The sequence below is a fragment of the Arvicola amphibius genome, chromosome 6 (assembly GCF_903992535.2).
Source record: "Arvicola amphibius chromosome 6, mArvAmp1.2, whole genome shotgun sequence".
In the NCBI taxonomy this organism is placed as follows: Eukaryota; Metazoa; Chordata; class Mammalia; order Rodentia; family Cricetidae; genus Arvicola; species Arvicola amphibius.
The window spans coordinates 108424983-108446540 of NC_052052.2; the positions used below are offsets into that span (position 1 = coordinate 108424983).

The window sequence follows — 21558 nt, forward strand, 5'->3', positions numbered from 1 at the left end:
CAACAATTTTGCTCCCAATGGAATACCAAACGTAAGACAGGCATTCCTTATAATCCTCAAGGACTAGGAATCATAGAGCATGCCCATGGCACTTTAAAAACACAACTTCAAAACTTAAAAACAAAAAATTATATCCTCAAATGCCACATAATGCCTTGAACCATGCATTTTTTACACTAAACTTCTTAAATATGGTGCAAATGAAGAGCAGAAGGAGGGAGAACATGAGCAAGGAAGTCAGAACCACGAGGGGTCCGTCCACCCACGGAGACGATGGGACTGATCTAATGGGAGCTCACCAAGGCCAGCTGGACTGGGACTGAATGAGCATGTGACCAGACTGGATTCTCTGAATGTGGCTGACAGTGGGGACTTCAGCCTCACTTACTCCAGTGTATATATTGAATGCTTTACCTCTTCCTGCCTCGTTGAGACCTCAAACTGATTTATCTTTTTTACATATTCATGAGCAGTGTTTAAGAGATAACAGCTTTTTATTAACATTTCTAGATTAGGTATGGATAGAGTGTTCATCCTTTTGGGAAGTAGCAATTAGAAGAGATTGATCAGTAAGTGTTTCTCCTGACCTTCAAACAACAAGAAAATGCATCACATGTGATCTTGAAGGGAAGATATACATAAGTAGAGCAGTAAACAGCCATAGAAACTCAAAGATTAGAATGCCAAGAAGCTGGAGAATGGAATCTATGTAGACGGCTTTGGAGGGAGCCGAGAGGGGAGTTGGTCTGCAAAGGTCTTGAGTTCCATAGTATATAATCAGATCCATTGTATCACAGGATGAAATTTATGAATGAGAGATGGAATTCCAACTAAACTCTGCTGTGTCCTGATTCCAATCCATACAAAGACAACATACAAGGGTTCCCTTCTGTAGAAACAAGCAGTTCCCTTGTTTTTCCAGGATACTTTAGGAGATGCGTATTTTAAAATTCCTTATGGATAAATGCTAATGATCTATTGGTATTTTCTGTTATACCAAAAATAGATATATAAAGTACATAAAGAATATATATATATATAGATATATCTATATATCTATATATCTATATATATCTTTATTAAAGGTCCTTCCTGCAGGTGCCAGTCGATTTGCTCATTCTATTTGGATTAGTCTCTATTCATACAATGACAGTGGATAATGTAATGTCATAGCATACGTTTTATCAGAAATTTAATTTATATTATCTGAGTCATAGTCCCTTAGATATAAACAAGCCTGCCATGCCTTTCTGGTAATCTGAGCTGATTTTACTCTTGGTCAAAATATCCAGTGATGGCTGTGATCTTTTATGCTGATTAATGTTTTCCAAAGACACCTCTGGAACATAAACACATCCAAACTCTGGATAACTGAATCACAGAGATCACCTCTGGTGCCATTCTCTAGTCAAAGTCATGTGTCTTTTGTAATAAAACTCCACGCTGGTAGCTTTCTCAGAGAAGTTATATACTCTATGACTAGATGCATTATTGTAAATTGTGAACCAACTATATTTTCCCACTGCATCCCACATCAGATGCCAATGATATGGTCAGGCTATCACCAGAGGATTCTTGCCTAGTCTACATGGCTTGCCTATGTGATTTTTTTTTTTACCTTTGGTAGGAAAGAAGCTACTTTATCATATGCAAGGCAGAATATAGCCAGGCTGGAAGATACAGCCTATTGGTAATATGCAGATTAATAGAAATGGATTAATTTAAGATGTAAGGGCTAGCTGGGAATATGCCTAAGCTATAGGCCTGAGAGTGTTGTAGTTACTATAGTTTCTCTGTAATTATTCAGGTCTGGGCAGCCAAGAACGAATGAGCAGTGTTTGCTTACACCTATGAAGACTCAATTATTACGGGCTTGCTAAATCTATATTGGTATGTTGTGCTGCAGATATTATAAACTCTCATCACTTTATCAGTTTCTGTCTCCAAATAATGTGTACAATAGAATTTTAACCTGCCTGATCATCCTCAAGAAGCATATTTAATTGGAAGACACACCATCTCTTTCAGTAAATACTTGCTCTGTAGATGATAATCATGGAAATAATCCCATAAACGTATCATCCTCGTAACTCTGGCTTTGACACTATTACGTTCTAAATTTCAAGGACATTTACAAGCCATCATCTCTTCCCTCACAAGTTTGCAATAAGTACTTTCTAAAGGTGCCATATTCCCAAAGATGTTATCTCTATGTAACACAGTCATTTCCTCCCACTCCTGGTAGTAAAAGTCATTCTATCTTCTACAGAATGGATTATATTACTGAGGACTGATGACATCCCAAGTCTCAATGTCAACACACTGCTCAAAGGAACCCCACTGTATCTTTATGGGACACCTGCAAACACGTAACTCCACTATGCTAGTCCTAGTATATTTGCAAGTGGCGATATAGTTAATAAGCTTATAGACCCACCTCCTCTGAGCCATTGAAAAACATTAAAATAATTTAATTCAAGGCAACACAAGAACCAAAGATGAGAACTATCTAGTAATTTTTCTTTAATGTCATCTAGCAAATGCCAGTCTAATCAGGAAATGATCAGGGAAGAAATTACTGCACTTTTTATGAAGCCCCCCCTTTTTACTACACCCCTACATTCATGGGGATCCTTGTGTTTGTGTATAAGTCCTCCTTCTTCTGTGCTAGTACAGCTCCATGGAAGAGAAGCTCCAAAACAAGAGGCAAATGTATCAAATGTTTTCAAATTTAAAACGGAAACAGACTAAATTTGACAAAAAAATAACCCACAAGAATGCCATATGTTCTTATATTTGTCAAATGTCATGGCCATCAAAAGTTGATATGGAAGGCATTCCTTATCCCCCACAGGACTGGGAAAATACAGGAAATTTACAGAGTCTAACAGCAAACTCAAAGTGTTTAAGTTCCTCAAATGATACAAACAGAACAAACTCTTGACTTATGAACATCAAAGACCAAAGGTCACAAGAGAAAACTATCACAGCAAGTATTTATTTAACTTCCCACTGAATGAATGGAAGTGTTTTCAAATTGCAGGACTCTCCTACTCCTATATGAATTGCACAAGTAACATCACTACCTAACCAAAGTCTGTAAAATAGCCTTATATAACTGTACCTCATTCTGCAGTTCCACTGTGACATTATCCAGAACCTGGACACTTTTCCATAAAAGATGGTTTTCTTACCTAGATTCTGTTCATCAAACTGTTGTTCCTTGTTGTGCTCTCTGATGCAAGGCATCATTGTTACTATCTTTACAATACACCTATATCATGCTTCATTTAAATGTGACGCATATGTGCTGAATTTGATCTCACACTAAGTACTTTAAGTGTCCTCCCCATACAGGTCTTAGCTGTCAGCTCTCCTTGGTCTGTATTCTCTTTACAAGCACACTAACTGCCAACAATGGTACTGACCTCCATCCGGTGAATTGTATTAATCATGATGTTAATCTCAGTGTAGCAAAGCTGTAACATTAACAAGACAGTCACTCACTTTTCTCACAGAAACCCTGATTTTACCAGAAATGTCTGGAAATTATAGACCCCTCCAGACCACACTCTGCAAGAAGCAGAGTGAGCATGAATTTTCCAGGTGTGCCACATTCACCCACAGCTAGCACATCTTAAATTCACTGAACTGGGTTACAGGGTTCTTCCAGTAGAGAACCACAGTGTTCCTGCGCCACCTAGTGGCTCTCCCACGTTTCCTACAATGGTGCTGTTCTCAGGGAACTGAGTGCTTATGATAAATCTTCTAATGTTCTCAACCATTCTGACTTGTGGGGAGGCCTTGGGTCCTTGTAGGTATAACAGATAGATGCAAAAGGCAACTTAAACCCCCGGTTTCAGATATTCAACTCAACTAAGACAAGTCACCTTAACTGAGAATGTTCACCACCAACACATTATACTGGCTTTGTAATAAATTCTAAACTCCAATGATACAAGCTTCACTTATATTTTAAGCTTTCTATCCATCATTAATGTTTTATATAAATTTGATGAAAATTTATCCAATATAAAAAGACTACTAGAATATAAAATTTATTGCATGCATTCATTTATATATGACTTTGTGCAAATCTATTATTTCAATATGTCATCTTCCCTATCACAAATTTTCTTCCACTTGTTTATATCTAATTTTATGTTTCCAATATCTTACCTTTTTTTAAATCTTACCGCTTTTCTCTGTGGAAGCTCTGTAACCAATGTCAAATTTATTCTTAGATATTTTAAATTGTTATAAAAATGAAAGTGCTATTTCCCCAATCCAACTGTAGATGCCTTGGTTCAAACTGTGTGTGTTTGTGTTGTATCTAGTCAGCTACAGAAAACTCTGATAAATTCAAAACTTTGTTCTTTACTCAGATCCCTTGAGATTTTGTTATTTCCTTTTATAATGTGTTTCAGACTCCTTTGTAATTTTATTGAACTTAGTCAATTCTGGATTTTCTTCTAAAAATAATATTGATGTGGCTATATACAGCTATAATCCTTGCTCTGAGGAAGTGGAAACAGAAGGATCATGAGTACAAAGGAATCCTCAAGTACACTGTGAGTTTGTGGCTAGCAGAAATAAAAAAAAGTATATCATTGAAGAAATCATGGAACATTAAACATGCCTGAGACATTTAAAAATAAGAGTACATGGTAACAGAACATCTGTAATACAGCGAAGGATACATGTCCAAATGGCAGAAAATGTGGGTAAAGTAGCCAGGAAACTAGAATACTGCGAGATGAGACTTCCGTTGTGTAGCTACCTAAGGCTACCTCAGGCTTCCCAGGGAACCCAAAGACACAGCTTTCATGAGAGGTCACACGGTCAGAGTGCAGTGATGTGGCTGCCCAAGTCACCCATACGTAATCCCTTACCCATGTTCCTGTCGGTGATCCCAAACACTACATCACTGGATCACCAAAATGGACTTTGTCTTAGTTAGGGTTTCTATTGTTGGGAAGAGACACATGACCGAGGCAACTCATTCAGATATTCAGCTGAACTCAGACAAGTCACCTTAACTCATAAATACATCTAAGGTCAATAGGGGAGAAATCGAATTTAAAAGGTAATCCAAGAATTCTTCTAAAATAAGTGAAAGTTAGGGCTCTTCTAATTTAAGGATGAAATCTCTTCAGAAAAGCGGATGTAATGTTGGATGCCCATCTTGGGTGTGTCTGCGAAAGCCTTCAGTAAGCCTCTGGGCTTACTGAACAAACAAAACTTGTCACAAGAAGGACAGTTGGAAGATTTGTGTTATAAGTGCTCATGTCCTCACCAACTCTTAGTCTTTGACAAGTACTCATGACACGGTCTCCATCTTTGGAAAAGGTCATCTGAAATGAAGGTTTAGAGCTTCCAAACTGACTCACAAACTTTATACAGTGGCCAGCTGGGTCTGGCCGTGATGTGCTGTGGAGCCAGGAAAGGCAGGAGACAGCGAAGTTTGAAGGGCTATACCTCCACAGTCAGCGTCCCGAACAGGGCAATGGAAATAACTAGAGGCTATTTGGTCCATGAGCCAAGGAATCTAAAATGGATAAACCTATGGCTTTTAAAAGAGGAGAGGATTCAGGAATTCTAATTTTGTGATTATAATATTTAAGATAAAAAAGCAAGCATATTGAAAATCGGTGTGGCTATTACCCCCTTAGTCTGGTCTGGCCCTGCAGTCTCAGAGGCGCTACAATGGCGGACACCCAAGAGCTTTACTAAAGCAAGGTGGGGAGGCCCTTGCACTGAATTATGGGAAGGACCTGATTCTGCATTAATATGGTGTCGAGGGCATGTCTGTGTTTTTTGACGGGATGAGAATCAAGCGAGAAAACTTCCAGAATGTCTGCGTTGATGCATACAGCAGAGGAATGCCAGTCCTGATGCCATCACAGTCACAGATGACTCCATAAACAAGCAGAGAGAGTTCCCTAAACCTGTGATCCTGATTTCCTCATCCTACCATGCTGCAGGCCCAGGAAACCCCTGAACCAATGCTCCCGACTTAGTACAATTTGCTGCAATCTGAGAAGGGAAAGAAGGTTGTGGTGACAGCTGTGATTCCCAGCCTCTTGATGTACTTGCTTCTCAAACTTCCAGACCTACGGAGTCCCATTTACCTTAGAGTCAGCCCCAAATTGCAGACTGAACATTTAATTGTTTTACACTTTGGGACACAGTACTCATTTTGCCAGTATGATATTCAATCTGCTGCTAAAAAGAAAAAAGACCTTAGAACTGAGACCTCAGTTTTCCCATCATAGGAACAAAGACCCATTACAAGGAGTGACTGAAACCCCTCTTCAAGTATGGGGAAGGTAGCCTAAAAGTGTTTTGCTGCTTCTCAGAGACTGAGACAATTACTTAAAAACAGAAATGCAGTTGGATTCTTACCCATCAGAGAAACCTTTTTTTTTTTGTATTTTGATTAAAGTGGATTTAAGAAAATTGTGATTTGACAAATTGTGTGTTTATTATTAATTTCCACTCTAGAATTATGGTATTGATGTGCTAATGTTTGTAATTGCTTTCTTTAGTTCACTATAAGGTGTTAAGAAAAGTTTGACATTGCTGATGAGTTCTTGGATTTGGCATATTTAATAAGAAATTTAGATTTTGATATAGCTAAAATTATTTTTTTAAAAAGCTAGGCCAATTAAAAAAGGGCATTCCCAACCCTGGTGGTCATCCACTCCTTTAATTAGGAGATTGTAGCCATTGGAGCATTTATTTTTTATTTTTTTTTCCTCATGGTTTATTTTTTTATATTTAAAAATTTCCATCTCCTTCCCTCCTCCTCCCCCCTCCCTCCCCTCCTTCTCCCCCTTCTCTCCCCTCCTTCTCCCCCTTCCCTCCCCTCCCCTCCACCCATACCTCCCCTCCCTCACTCTCAAGGCCAAGGAGCCATCAGGGTTCCCCACTCTATGCTAAGACCAAGGTCCTCCCAACTCCCCCCAGGTCCAGGAAGGTGATCGACCAAGCTGAGAAGGCTCCCACAGAGCCCGTCCATGAAGAACAATCAGAGCCCAGAGCCATTGTCCTTTGCTTCTCAGTCAGCCCCCGCTGTTGGCCACACTCAGAGAGACGGGTTTGGTCGCATGATCCATCAGTCCCATTCCAACTGGAGTTGGTGATCTCCCATTAGTTCTGTCCCACCGTTTCCATGAGTGAACGCACCCCTCACGTTCCTGACTTTCTCCCTCATGTTCTCGCTCCTTCTGCTCCTCATCGGGACCTTGGGAGCTCAGTCCAGTGCTCCAATGTGGGGCTCAGTCACCTTCCCCATCTGTCGCCAGCTGGAGGTTCCCTCACGGTCCTGACTTTCTTTCTCATGTTCTCTCTCCTTCTGCTCCTCATCAGGACCTTGGGAGCCATTGGAGCATTTATATTCACAAAGCATTATCTAATTGTAGATAAACTCTTGATAGAAACTTGGCTCAGAGATTCAGCAGTCAAAAATGGGTTTGAGCCTTTTCCTCCTAGGCACCTAAGACATGGACATGTGTGATTGAAATGCATGTACCAAAGACAGGTAAGTCTGGGAATGGGAAAGTGTTCACCTAAGGCAGACACAATCATCTGTCCCTTGCAAAATCACAGGCTTTATTAAAATTAATAAAAAGGAAGGAATCATGGAGGCTCAAAAATGTGAGCCTATTGCCATCTTGTCTGATGGTCAGAGAGTTTGGAGGTTGCTCAAAATGGTTGACAAGTGTAGCTACACATCCCGACTCAGGATGTGTTTCTTGGTTCTTTTGACATTAAAATGGCTCATATAAATAGATCCCTTCCATCCTGATAAGTGGTCAGGATATGCAAGCATACTTCTGATACTTCTTTGTAATATGAGGTTACCTGGAGAGTGGCACCTTCAAGATACTTGATCTAGGGTAATTTCACTGCCTAAACAACAGAATGCTAGTGACTTGATATCAAAGTGTTAAAGCAATTAACTGTTCAAGATGTCCATTGTATCCAGCCTTTATGTAGTAAGGTTATTATTAAGTTTTCTCTGTTGTACCCAGCTAAAAACAGGCTTGTTTCAGACTTAAAACTGAACATGATGGCAGAGCCAAGAATTATAGTCCTTATCCTTGTGGTCAAACTCTCAGCTCCCACTAGGCCTGTCTGCTTTTTTCTGAACTCCAAAACCACCATCCTTACCTCTTCTGGGGTAGATTCCAAAGCCAAGAACAGGAATGTGGTGGCCATCATTTAGCTCTGCACAGAGTTTGGGATTCATTCTGGAATGCTCCGCTTCTGTTTTCCCTGCTGTTACTGGGTTCTGAGTAACAAGAAGATACACCGCAACTGTGGGGGGCAAGTTTAATCATTACTCATTTCCTGTCAAACCCTTAGACAGCAGGGTGTGGGGAGGAAGGTAACACAGATCACATGCTCCTGAGAAATGGAACCAGTTCCATGATTTCTTAGGAAAAAGAATTCTAGAGTAAAGTACTATATACTGATTATTTAGTCTTTATACAAATTTTCTTATTATACTCTCTAACAAATTGTCTTATCACAGATTAATGGAACAATTATTGGCCATTTGTTACATTGAAAACTTCTCTACCTCTATTCCCTTGTTTGGAATCATGTTTTTCTGGCCATGATGAGCCCCTTCTTGGTTATACCTTATAAAAAGACTAAGCTATCACACACCACACACACAGTCACATTCAGAGAATTAAAGAAATGGGGGTAGGTAGGTATATGGCTCAGTGACTAGGATCACTTACTCTACAAGATGAGGACCCAGCTCAGATTCCAGCACCTACATAAAAGTCTGGGTGTGTTGGGGCTGGAGAGATGGCTCAGAGGTTAAGAGCATTGCCTGCTCTTCCAAAGGTCTTGAGTTCAATTCCCAGCAACCACATGGTGGCTCACAACCATCTGTAATGAGGTCTGGTGCCATCTTCTGGCCTGCAGACATACAGACAGAATATTGTATACATAATAAATAAATATTAAAAAAAAGTCTGGGTGTGGCTGTGTATACCTATATTCCTAGAGCTGCCAGGCAGAGACACAGGAGGCTCACTGGGATGCTGGCCAGTCGGTCTGGTTCCAGCTCCAGCAAGAAACTCTGTGTTGAGCAAGTAAGGCAGAGAATAACAGAACAGTTCTCTTCTCTCTGGTTCACACATATTCTTATACCACCCATGCATATATGACACACGCATAACCCCCACACTAAACAAACAACAAACATGCACATGTATTTACAACACACATATGCATGTAAGTACATGTACCTGCAAACATAACACATCTACACAATGGGCACACACACACCATGACACATGTACACATGTGCACATCACAAGCATACACATATGCACACATACATACATTCATACACATATATAAAATTTGTACACATATGTATACAATTGCACACAATTACTTTCAGTCAGTGAGACACACACAGAACAGACACATCTCTTTCATACACATTAGCACCTAGTTAAATGCACACATTCAAACACACATGATAGCACACTGGCATGCTCACACAGTCAGTTATAATTACAGACATTCATCTATATAAACACTCAGTAACAGTGCACACTTATAAAATAATAGTCACACACACTGAATACTAAAACACATGACAAATACACACAATAGACAACTAAAGCACATAGAGCACACATACCCACAGATGGGAATGCATTCCTATAAACTGACTCATCTCATATATAATCTCATTCACTTACTAAAATCACACACACACACACACACACACACACACACACACACACACTAAAAGCACACTACACGCATATTGGATTCTAGGGGTTGACCTCCAGGCTGGTACGACAAGCACCCTTGCACGCTCAGCCATCTTGTCGGTCCAAATGTTAGCTATATATTCGCTCCTCTCAGTCTACACTTCTGCTAGGGAGAAGCTGATATCACCTTTCACTGTCAGTGCAGAAACTCAAGCTTCCCTAGGAGGTTAATTCATACTTAAAATGTACTTCAGGTAACTACCCATGTGTTTGCTGCTTGCGACTAATTCACAAGGAAAACCTAAACTTCAACACCACACTAAGGGACCCTGTTGCTATATGGTTTCTACTAAGTCTCCATCCATCATGGTCTGAATTCATTGAGGTCTGAGGTCAACAAGAGCTGTAATCACTGGGCCCTATTTCCTCTTCTCCTTCTTCAGTTTTCATTAGATTCAGACCGTCAGTCAAAGGAAAGGTCATCATATCCCACTCTCTCTCTCTCTACAGATTTACTGAAGGGGGGGCACTGCCATTTTCTCGTATTGTCCTGCACTCATAGCACCTATATAGGACCAGTGTGCACAATAGAAAATTGCTTTGCATACAGGGATTGTTTTAAATAAAGCCAAAGCCCCTTCTGTTCTGTAGTAGATCTAGATATTTCCAGGCCTTAAGACCTTGCCAAGTGGGTCTGACAACTCTTCTATAGGAACGAGGTCAGAGAAAGTAGGAGCTATTAATTATTTGAAATACAGGATTGTTGTATTGCATGAGACTCAAGTAATCAGTCTCTCATCTGCTCCCCTTCCTTCCTGTTCCTGCTTTCCTATCTCCTCCTTTGTCCCTTCCCTGGGTCCTTTTTGTTCCCCTCTCCTGTAAGACTCAAAATTCCTTAAGTCTCTTAAGATGAGCATCTGTTGTTCAGCGAATTGTACAAAGACAGAACTGAATCCTTGACAACTCTGTCAAGCCTCACAGACCAAGAAGAAAAACAGACCATCTCTTGACACTGAGGATGTCACAGGGCTTTTTGTTTTCCAGCATGTTCTAATCTGTACTGCATGTATGACTTCACTCAATTCTGCCCTGCCCTGATTACATGCTCGTGATTTGGCTGGATTCGTCTACACCCAAATCTTGCTTACTTGTGAAGAAATGATAACAAAAGGACAAAAGACTTGTAAGGTTGGCCCAAGTAGTCTGAGTTCAGACGACTGCCAACGTCCTCATAATCTAATCTGCCCATGCTTGACTTGTATGCCAGTGACCCTGAGCATTAATATTTTTTCCTCTTCTTCCCTTCATTTCCTTTCACTTACTGCAGTTTCTCCCGTGGACCGTTTGTGCCTGCTTTTCCTATTCTTTGGCCAAGAATAATTTTCCTCATAGCTGAAGCTCACCCTCAGATACTGGTTCTGTGACTCCTTCAAGAGGAAGGCACCATATGTGGGATCGAACTTGGTCGCCATTCCATGGTTAGCCATTACAGAAAATGCTACATAGAAAGAGACAACTGATTAGAACTTTGAGTCTGAGCACTATTCAGCATATTCTGTATCTGTCCCATCAGAACTGACTCCAGAGATATTGAAGGTCAGCTCACTTGTGTTCAGCCTTTCCTTCCATGTATCTGGGTCCCCTAAAGGCAGAAGTGGGTCTGGGGATGTGTCTAGGTTAGTGCTGTCCTCACAGGTTCAAAGCCCTGTGCTTGATCTCTACTACTAGAGAAGTAGATATACTAATTCATGCCTATAATCCTAGCATTCAGGTAACAGAAGTTCAAGGTAAACCTTGGCTACTTATACTGTAGAAGACACTCTGGGCAACGTGAGATGCTACCTCAAAAAATGATTAGATAAAATAATAAAGACAGAAGTGGCCAAGTTTATTGTGGTCTCTTCTTCTCTTCCCTTTAGCACAGAATTCTTTCCTTATCACAACCCAGAGTACTTCACAAAGTTCTTTGTTCTGAGCTCAGCCTTTAATCTGCGTACACAGCTAGAAACAGCACGGCATTTGAGGTGACAGTGCCTGATAGCCACAGGCATAAACTAACTTCATAACAAAGTTTTCTAAATTGGAGTCAAGTACAGAGTGTACCCTGTGTCCAGTTCCAGACTTCCTTGAGGAGTCTTCAGATTGGCTATGCACACAACACCCTCCCCCTAATCCATGAGTGTTGGGAGCAGTGAGACCCCAGATCTTGAATTTCTTGTAATCCCCTGATGAGTGCCTACAGCTGCTCTAAGCACGAGACCTTCAGGAGTTCCTGATGGCAGGAGAGTGGTTTCTGGTGGGTTTGGCTGGGGCCTGGCTATCTCTATATAATCTGCCCCTGAACACAATAAAGGGTGCATTCTTGGGGAATTTAAGGATGACCCGTGTCGTTGTCTTTCTGTCTGTGTGAGTCTTTGTGTTTTTTAACCTCCTGCCTTGTCTGAATCGCGTACTGGGTACCAGCGCACCGAACGCAGACATGGGGGCACGGTGCGCGGAAATTGGAGGTCCCAGCTGAGATATCAGGAACTAGGGGACGCTGAGAGGTCGCCCTCAGAAGGTGAGGGTGGATTGGGGTATTTGTGTTAATCCTGATGTCCTTTGCTTGGTTTGGCAGCAAGTGGAACTCCAACTGAGAAAGAGGGGTAAACGAACAGGGTTGTCCCCGCCCAGGGGGGACGTATATATTGGGAAAAGATAGAAAGTATATAGCTTAAAAAGATAAATGTGTACAGATGTATGATGTTGATTGTGTTGTCTTTTGTGTTCTGGACTGAAGACATTTGATTCTAGGAACTGCTAAGAAAGGTATCTTGACTTTAAAATATGGGCTTAAGAATTTGATGCTTTGGAAAAGAGGTTCTGTTTTTGTCTTCACAGACAATGAAAGCCTAAGGATTTATTCAATATTCATGTGGCTTGAATCCCCAAGACCTCCTGAAATGTTGCAGTGGAGTGCGAGCAGCAGCGGCTCCAAGCGCTGAAGGGCTGCAATGCCAAACCCCGGGACCTGCCTTGAGGACCAACGAGGCAAGAATGCTAAGCTAGCTTTCAGCGTGGGCCTCAGGGCGCAGAAGAGCAGCACGACCTTGACTCGCGTACGATTGTGACTGGAAAATGGCAGTGAATTGCAGTAAATACCCCTAAGAATGCAGCGTCCCCGCTCAGCAGGAAGTAGCCAGATTGACAACGCCCAAATTCCCTAAGTGGGGCCCCTTCTGTGGTTGCAGAGCAGCAAGCCTGCTTCCCTGAGTTCTGCTCCACTCCATGCACCAGTTTGGACCCAGAACGAATGAAGCTGGGGCTAGAAAGCAGCTGGAGCAGAGCTTTGCTAGGTGGCTGTGGTGGAAGACACATTGCCTCAGCCCATTCGGTGCCTAGCCTGGCGGATGCCACAGCAGTGCCCGAAGTACATGTTACCTGGAGATACTGACCCCTCATTCCCCCGAATACACTGTTTTATAAAAAATTTAGGGGGGAGATGTTGGGAGCAGTGAGACCCCAGATTTTGAATTTCTTGTAATCTCCTGATCTGAGTGCCTACAGCTGCTCTAAGCACGAGACCTTCAGGAGTTCCTGATGGCAGGAGAGTGGTTTCTGGTGGGTTTGGCTGGGGCCTGGCTATCTCTATATATTCTGCCCCTGAACACAATAAAGGGTGCATTCTTGGGGAATTCAAGGATGACCCGTGTTACTGTCTGTTTGTGTGCTTCTGTGTATTTTAACCTCCAGTCCCTTGCCCGAATCTCGCGAACTGGGTGCCAGCACACTGAATGCAGATACGGGGGCGCGGTGCGTGGCACATGAGCCCTTCCCTATACCAGTTCCAGCCTGTACTTGAGAAAAACCCAGAAAACAGCTTATAGTAGCCAAATGTTTCTTTTTTGTCCTGATTCTGCACATGAGCCCAGAAGTCCAAGCCTTTTGTTCTCATAATGGTCAAGTTGGTGCTGATCTGGGCATGTTACCACCTACATTGACACTTTCAATGATGCATGCAGATGTCAAAGTCTCAGAGTTTACAAATATACACAAATACCTGTCAATTGAAACATATTTAAAAGTAAATAGGTAATAAATGTCATAGCTGTGTTGACTGTGGCTACTTTGTTATTTAATATTTAAGAAGTCACTTTTAAGGACTTTGAATATTTTATGATTTGGAGTTCTTTCTATTTCTTTATTCTTTTTAAATATTTATTTATTCATTTATTTATTATGTATACAATATTCTGTCTGTGTGCCTGCAGGCCAGAAGAGGGCACCAGACTCCATTACAGATGGTTGTGAGCCACCATGCGGTTGCTGGGAATTGAAATCAGGACCTTTGGAAGAGCAGGCAATGCTCTTAACCTTTGAGCCATCTCTCCAGCCCCCTATTTCTTTATTCTTTACCTCAGTCACATGTTTGTTATACAGCCCTGAGTAGCCGCAAACTCACTACAGAGCTCAGGCTGACCTCAAACTCACCCTCATTTACCCCTTAGACTCCTGAGTGCTAAAATGCCTAACACTCACTGTTTTCAAGACAGTATTTATTTATTTCATCATAAGGAATTGAACTGCATCCTTCCAAGCACACTATCCACTCACCTTCTGTAACCTTTATCCTGGATTTATTTCATTCTCAATATTTCATTGTGAAGAAGTTTAGGCAGGGACTAACATGATTTTTTGGTTGGGGGCTGGCCTTGCTGGTTTTGCTTCTCAGTCTTAAGAACTGATACAGAGAAAAGCAAAGAAAGCACTATCTCCCGGGGACGATATAGGTTTTACTTCAGAAGTTGTAGTTCAAACTCATGTTTTCTCTTTCTCTTAAGTATGGTAGAAATGAGAAATTTTACAAATTAACAGATTGTGTAATGGCTATTCTTATTGTCAACTTGACCATATGTAGAATAAACTACAATACAGAAATGGAAGGCACACCTCGGAGAGATTTTCTGCTTGGTTTTAAGTGGGTGACTCCATTTCTAATCCAGACTTCTGATGTAGGAGGACACACACCTTTAATCTGGATCTTGAGGTAAAAAGACATTTCTTTAATATGGTCCACACGTTCTGGGCTTTTCGATCACAGCTAGGTATTGTTAGATTAGCTAGACTGTAGCCTGTGATTCATTCCAATAAATTCCTTCTCTCTGTCTGTCTCTGTCTCTGTCTGTCTGTCTGTCTCTCTGACTCTAAAGAACCTTGACTAATAGACTGTTAACTATTATTTATAGTCAATTTTTTATGTCTTGAAGGGTATTCTAATGTTCAAACACGTCTGTCTGAAATCTTGCAGAATACCTAAAGTGTGTGCAGGTTCCCTCAGAGGCAGAAGAGGTTGTCAGATCCCTTGGAGCTGGACTTATAAATGCATGTTAGATCCTCTCTGTTACCCCAGCAGACACCATCCACCAGACTCCTTCCTAGAACTTTGTAGCAAAACAATAGCTATAGCCTCGCTTTCCCCATCCAGATCTCCTGTGTGTCCCATAGAATGGGTGTTTCTTTGTGGTATTTCTTGGCTTATGATTGTCAGGATACCTTTCCCTTCTCCCTTCAGAACTGTAACACATTGGCGAAACTTTTCCCCTCTGAGCTGCAACACCTCCACTGGGGAAACCTTCCTCCTACGAGCTGCCACACATCTGACGGGGAAGTCTTTCCCTCCTCAGAGATGTAACACTAATTCTGAACCTGAATTCTGAACCTGATAGAAGGGAAATGGGGAATAGCTTTGAATACACTGTCACAGGAGACAACATTCTGAAGGGAACACTAGTGGCACAGGCATTAAGATCAACAATTAATAATATATAAAGAAAACTAGACATCTAAAATCCCCAAATTATTAAATTAATAACAGGATACAAATCTAAACAGAGAATTCTCAGCAGAAGAAATGCAAATGGTTGTTACACAGTTAAGGAGATGCTCAACATCCTTAGCCATCAGGGAAATGTAAATCAAAGCTACTGGGAGATCACATCCTATACCTGTCAGAATGGCTAAGAGCAATAACACAAGTGACAGTTCACGCTGGCGAGGATATAGATAAAGGGGACACTCCTCCATTGCTGGTGGGAGTGCAAACTTGTACAGTCACTATGGAAGTCAATATGGAGGTTTCTCCAAAAATTAGGAGTCACTTCACTACAAGACCCAGCATATACCCCAAGGACACTAAATCCTAGTGCAAAGACACTTGCTCAACTATGTTCATTGTGATTTTATTCATAATAGCTGAAACTGGAAACAATATGGATGTCCCTGGAGTAAAGAATGAATTAAATAATGTGTTACATTTACACAATGGAGTATTACTCAGTTGTTAAAAAAAAGACATCATGAAATTTGTAGGCAAATGAATTTAACTAGAAAAAAATCATCCTGAGTGTGGTAAACCCAGACCCAGAAAGACAAATATTGTATGTATTCACTTGTAAATGATTATTAGCAGTTAAATAAATAATAACCCAGCTACAATCTGAAGACCCAGAGAGGTTAGGTACAGAGGAGGGCTCTAGGGGGAACACATGGATGGATCTCCCTGGGAAGGGGAAATAGGATAGAATTTTCTGGTGGACTGGGGGGCCAATGGGAATGGGAGCAGGAGTGATTGGGTTTGCAGAGGAGATGGGTTGGTAGCAAACGTGAGGAGAGAAAGGCGGATGCTTTTCTCTGCATATGTATGTGAGAATGATTCAGTCATACTAATGAGCATATCCAGCACTTCACCGTTCCTGCTTTCCTCAAAGGAAGAAGAAAAACTCTGATTCTGGGCCCACTTAGGAATTTAAAAGGAAGGGGAAAGAGGTAGTCGCATTAGGGTGTGATCTTTGGTAGTGAACTCTAAGATTAAATTACATCATTGGTCCACAGCTTTCTTTACATTCTTATCTAGTGATGGAATCTCTGCTGTGGTTCCCCATGCTGAGCCATCAGGCTGTGGTCCTAATCTGAGCTGTGTCTTGTCACCATCATGCCCTTCAGCCTCCCCAAACTCTAAACTAAATAAAAATAGGGAAAGTGGTTTACACTGTTCTACAGAAGGTATATTTAATACAATTGCTAACCAAAATATAAGAAGGTTCCTATGGTCTCTTATGAAATAAATTAAGATAAGTAGCAATTCAAAGAGAAGCCGGCCATTTCTGTACAGTCATAGTTACAGGAAGAATACAGAAGAACTTTTAGGAGAGGTAGGAATATTATGTGCCTTGGTTGCGTGGCATTGCAGGTAATATGGGATACTAATTTATTAAAACAAACTGAAAACCCACGAAAGAAAACAAAGGCAGGATAGCACCGCCGCAGGTATCATCGAGTCAGAACTTGGACTTAACATAGTGAAGGGAACCCTGATGGCTCTTTGGCCTAGAGAGAAGGGAGTGGGGGTATGGGTGGAAGGGAGGGGAGGGAAGGGGGAGGAGGAGGGGAGGAGATGGAAATTTTTAATAAAAAAATGAAGAAAAAAAAGTTCAGAATCAAAAAAAATAATTTTTGTTTTATTGCAGATGGAATATTTGTTAAATATTTGAAAAATTAGTAATTTGTATACAAATTAGAAGTCATTGATTCACACAAGATTTTGTCAGCTCAAGAGCTGTGCCTGAATGAATTATTAATATTGAAATATCAGTAACAGTAGAATATTCCAACACTTAATGACTAGTCATATTTTAATTGGCAGTAGTTTTTAACAATTTTAGATATATGACTAATATGGTATAAAATACACTTAAATTAGGATAAGTTTCAATGATAAAAACAGTATAATTTTTGAACTTATAATAGAATTGAGGGTTTGATTTTATTAATATGAGTCATAGTTCAGCAGACTGCCTGCCTCTACAGAGTGTTTCCAGCACAGGAGAATAGCCTGTTTCCTTGCTTGTCACATTGTCTGAGTTAATGCACATATATCACTGTTTCTTTTTAGGAATAAAGCTACATAGGATCAGGTTTTGAAGTCATAACTTATTCATTATCCTAGTGCAACAAGGTATAATTTATTTGTTACATAATTTTCTTGCATATTTAGAATAGCATACATATATTTGTAAATGTATTATAATAATGTAAAAATTTTAATTTCATTGGAAATGTTTATTAGATGTTGGGAGCCTTGCTCCAAATAGGTTTGATGAACTGGTTCATATGTGTGAAGTCAGCTCAGTAAAGAAACTATGACCATCTGATTCAAACACGTCGCCCTGAATAGCCTGGGCTGCTTTTATTTATTAAGTTTCAATAGTTTGCATGAACAGATTTCTTATTAGTTTCTTTATGCATCTAAAAAAAATGGCATTTGTGTGTTTGAAAGAGGTGCGCGCAGTGCATGTTGGGATCTGTAGTCCGCGCCTAGTTTGGCGCTGTTTGGGGCGGGTGAGAGAGTCCTCCCGGATCTAAGAGTGACCTGTTGCTTTCAGACCCAAAAGCCCCTGTATGGAGTCTTAGAGATGACGTCCTGCACTGCCCACTGTGTCTTAGGTACTTAGCTCCTAGTATGTCCTTGTCAGCGTCTCCTAGATCAGACTTTCTCGGCAACTCTCAAAGACCCGGATGGGACTGACCGACTTCCAGAACCCAAGCTGTGTCAAAAGTGCCAAATTCCTAACAGAGAGCTCTCCCTGAGTGACCGAGTTAAACCCTGCCTAGTTCCGAGCTACCTAGAAAGCTGGCTGCAGCTTTCTTGAGCAGATTATGATCCCTCACCCCGCCACCTCCCCTCACCCCGCCACGCCACTTTCTCCAGCTGTGCTGATGAGCTAAGCGAGTGGCATTTAGGAAACCTACCACTGTTCGTCCTCAATGGAACTTGTGGCGCCAGAACTGGCTAGGAAGAATCTAAATAATGCTGGGAACCTGACATCAGAATTTCCTTCGTCGCCCTTTGATTGCGTGGCTGGGCTGCATGACCGCCCTCTCGTGGCGCGGCCGGAGCCACCAGCCGCAAGGGTAAAGTTGCTGGGCCTACCGCGCCTTTGAAAATCTCAAACCGAAGATGGCGGAGTAGGAACGCGGTGCGGTAGGAATTCAGGGTACCGGCTGACTTCGTATCCCGTCTCCGCAGCGGCGGTAAGCACTGAGCGAACAGCGCGTTCGTGTAGTTGCCCAAAATGCCGAATATCAAAATCTTCAGCGGGAGCTCCCACCAGGACTTATCCCAGAAAATTGCTGACCGCCTAGGCCTGGAGCTAGGTAAGGTGGTGACTAAGAAATTCAGCAACCAGGAGACCTGTGTGGAAATTGGAGAAAGTGTACGTGGAGAGGATGTCTACATTGTTCAGAGTGGGTGTGGTGAGATAAATGACAATCTAATGGAACTTTTAATCATGATTAATGCTTGCAAGATTGCTTCAGCCAGCCGGGTGACTGCAGTCATCCCATGTTTCCCGTACGCCCGCCAGGATAAAAAGGATAAGAGCCGGGCTCCCGTCTCAGCTAAGCTTGTTGCAAATATGCTATCTGTCGCAGGAGCGGACCATATTATCACCATGGATCTGCATGCATCTCAAATCCAGGGCTTCTTTGATATCCCAGTGGACAATTTATATGCAGAGCCAGCTGTCTTAAAGTGGATAAAGGAGAATATATCTGAGTGGAGAAACTGTACTATTGTCTCACCTGATGCTGGTGGAGCCAAGAGAGTGACCTCCATTGCAGACCGATTGAATGTGGATTTTGCCTTGATTCACAAGGAGCGGAAGAAGGCCAATGAGGTGGACCGCATGGTGCTGGTAGGAGACGTGAAGGATCGGGTGGCTATTCTTGTGGACGACATGGCTGACACGTGTGGTACAATCTGCCATGCCGCTGACAAACTTCTCTCAGCTGGAGCTACCAGAGTTTATGCTATCCTGACTCATGGAATCTTTTCTGGCCCAGCCATTTCTCGCATCAACAACGCATGCTTTGAAGCAGTAGTAGTCACCAATACCATACCTCAGGAGGAGAAGATGAAGCACTGCTCCAAAATCCAGGTGATTGACATCTCCATGATCCTTGCAGAAGCCATCAGAAGAACCCACAATGGCGAGTCTGTCTCCTACCTGTTCAGCCATGTTCCCTTATAACAGGATAACTTCTGAAGCTTTTTGAAAATAAACCAATCCTACCCCTCATGTTTCTTGGTATTTGAGTTCCAGCAGAAGAGCCAGCTTGCTCCAGTGTAGATGATTTTTACATCCCACATTAGATACATTAGAATTTAGCCTAAATTGGAGAAGGACAGATTGTGGTTAACTGCTAGGATGGCCTTCTTGTGTTGTTTCATCCTGCCTTGCTTGTTTATTTTGTGAGCCTTGCAGCTGTAACTAGAGGTCAGCTGCAGAAAGAGGTATAGACTATTGAGAATATTCCACAAGGTCCATAGGACTTTGATAGAGCTCATACTCCATTGCTCGGGAATGCTTTGGGGTTTTTCTTCATTCAGAATGACTAGCAACAAAGTCAGTCCATATGTGATACATTTTAAGAGGTTTGTGCTAAACTATAGCAAGAGCCCTGAGCATCCTTAAACCTGGTTCCAGTAGTTGAGCACCCTGTTAGGCAGGGGTAGGTAGCTCAATGCAGTAATTAACCTTTGAGAGGAAGAAGCCTGATCCATTGCTATCTGTTTAACTCTATAGCTTGAATTCTCTACACCTGTTCCTTTCCTTTTGGCTTTTCCTTCAGCCGTCTTGACCTTTTCCTAGCCCAAAATATCTTGGACTCAGTGATCATTGTACTTGTACATAATCTTCTGTGAGACAGACTTGCTTCTTGATGTGTAGCTGCTAACTTTCCCTTTAAACACCTTGCTGTAGTATAGTATTCCTTAGCTTATTACCACTGTGGCGGTAGGTTTGAGGTGGTGCCTTAGTGCCTTTTGATTAATTTAAGTATTTAATTTTCATCTTCTTGGATCCCTTTGGTCTCTCAATTGAACAGATTTCTGCTAAACAATTTGGTGTTATAGTCTCTTGTTGAGAACTTAATAAAATGTCTGTTAATGTATGCAAAAAAAAGAAAATCTAAAACTGAACTCTTATGATCAGGCTACAAAATTCACATATTCTAAATATTAATCCTTAGAGCATTAGCAATACTTATAGAGATATTTCCCAAAAAATCCTATGTTAATTTTTACATGACATATTTTTATGAACATATACTTCCACTTTTTGTGTGTGTGTGTTACTTTGGTTTGGTTTTGAAATAGGTTTCTATGAAACTCAGCTGGCGAGTTATGAAGTTCAGTCTAGCACCAAATTTGCAGTTCATCCTGCCTATGCCTCCTGACTATTGGGATTTCGGTGTGTGTCACCACACCCAGCTTATTTCTGCTTTGTTTTGGGGTTTTGTGTGTATTGACACAGGCTCTCCCATAGCTCACAGGCTGCCCTTGAACATGCCATGGAGCTGAGGATGACTTTTAACTCCCGATCCTCCATTCTCTGCCTTCCAAGTGCTAGAAATACGGTGAGTGACACCAAGCCTGGATCTGCTGTTATTGTAATTCTCATGACTGTTCTCCAAACCTCATGAGTATCATGACCTTTTCTATATAGGAAACACAAAAATATTATTTATTACCTTTGAAAAAATATTAGAGTATCTTCTGCTGAGTAGATGTTTAATTATGCTATAATGTTAATTAATATGTGAAACAATTATCTATATATACACCTATGTTTACATAAATTGTTCTAGTATAATGAAATCTGGGGAGTCAGAAATTCAGATAAAGATCTGTCTGATAAACATCAAGGAACATCAGAGAGTCAATTGGTTGACCCTCTCTTTATGGTTTTTTTTTCCATCTATGAGCCCCAGA

At 41.3% G+C, this 21558-nt stretch overlaps 2 protein-coding genes across 4 annotated transcripts in view; both read left to right on the plus strand.

Moving 5' to 3' along the window:
- Positions 1 to 21558, plus strand: part of LOC119816160 (aldo-keto reductase family 1 member C15-like) — a 181264-nt gene that overhangs the window by 40872 nt on the left and 118834 nt on the right. The window lies entirely within an intron of this gene.
- LOC119816159 (ribose-phosphate pyrophosphokinase 1-like) lies at positions 18640 to 19864 on the plus strand. 3 transcript variants are annotated; one of them, XM_038332508.1, is made up of 2 exons: positions 18640 to 18941; positions 19218 to 19864. In XM_038332508.1, exons 1-2 carry the CDS (start codon positions 18860 to 18862, stop codon positions 19814 to 19816), a joined length of 681 nt encoding a protein of 226 aa, XP_038188436.1. In that variant the 5' UTR covers positions 18640 to 18859; the 3' UTR covers positions 19817 to 19864. The 3 variants fall into 3 exon arrangements, with proteins under 3 accessions (XP_038188436.1, XP_038188435.1, XP_038188437.1); XM_038332509.1 differs by having other exon boundaries at positions 18666 to 18818; XM_038332507.1 differs by having other exon boundaries at positions 18660 to 19864.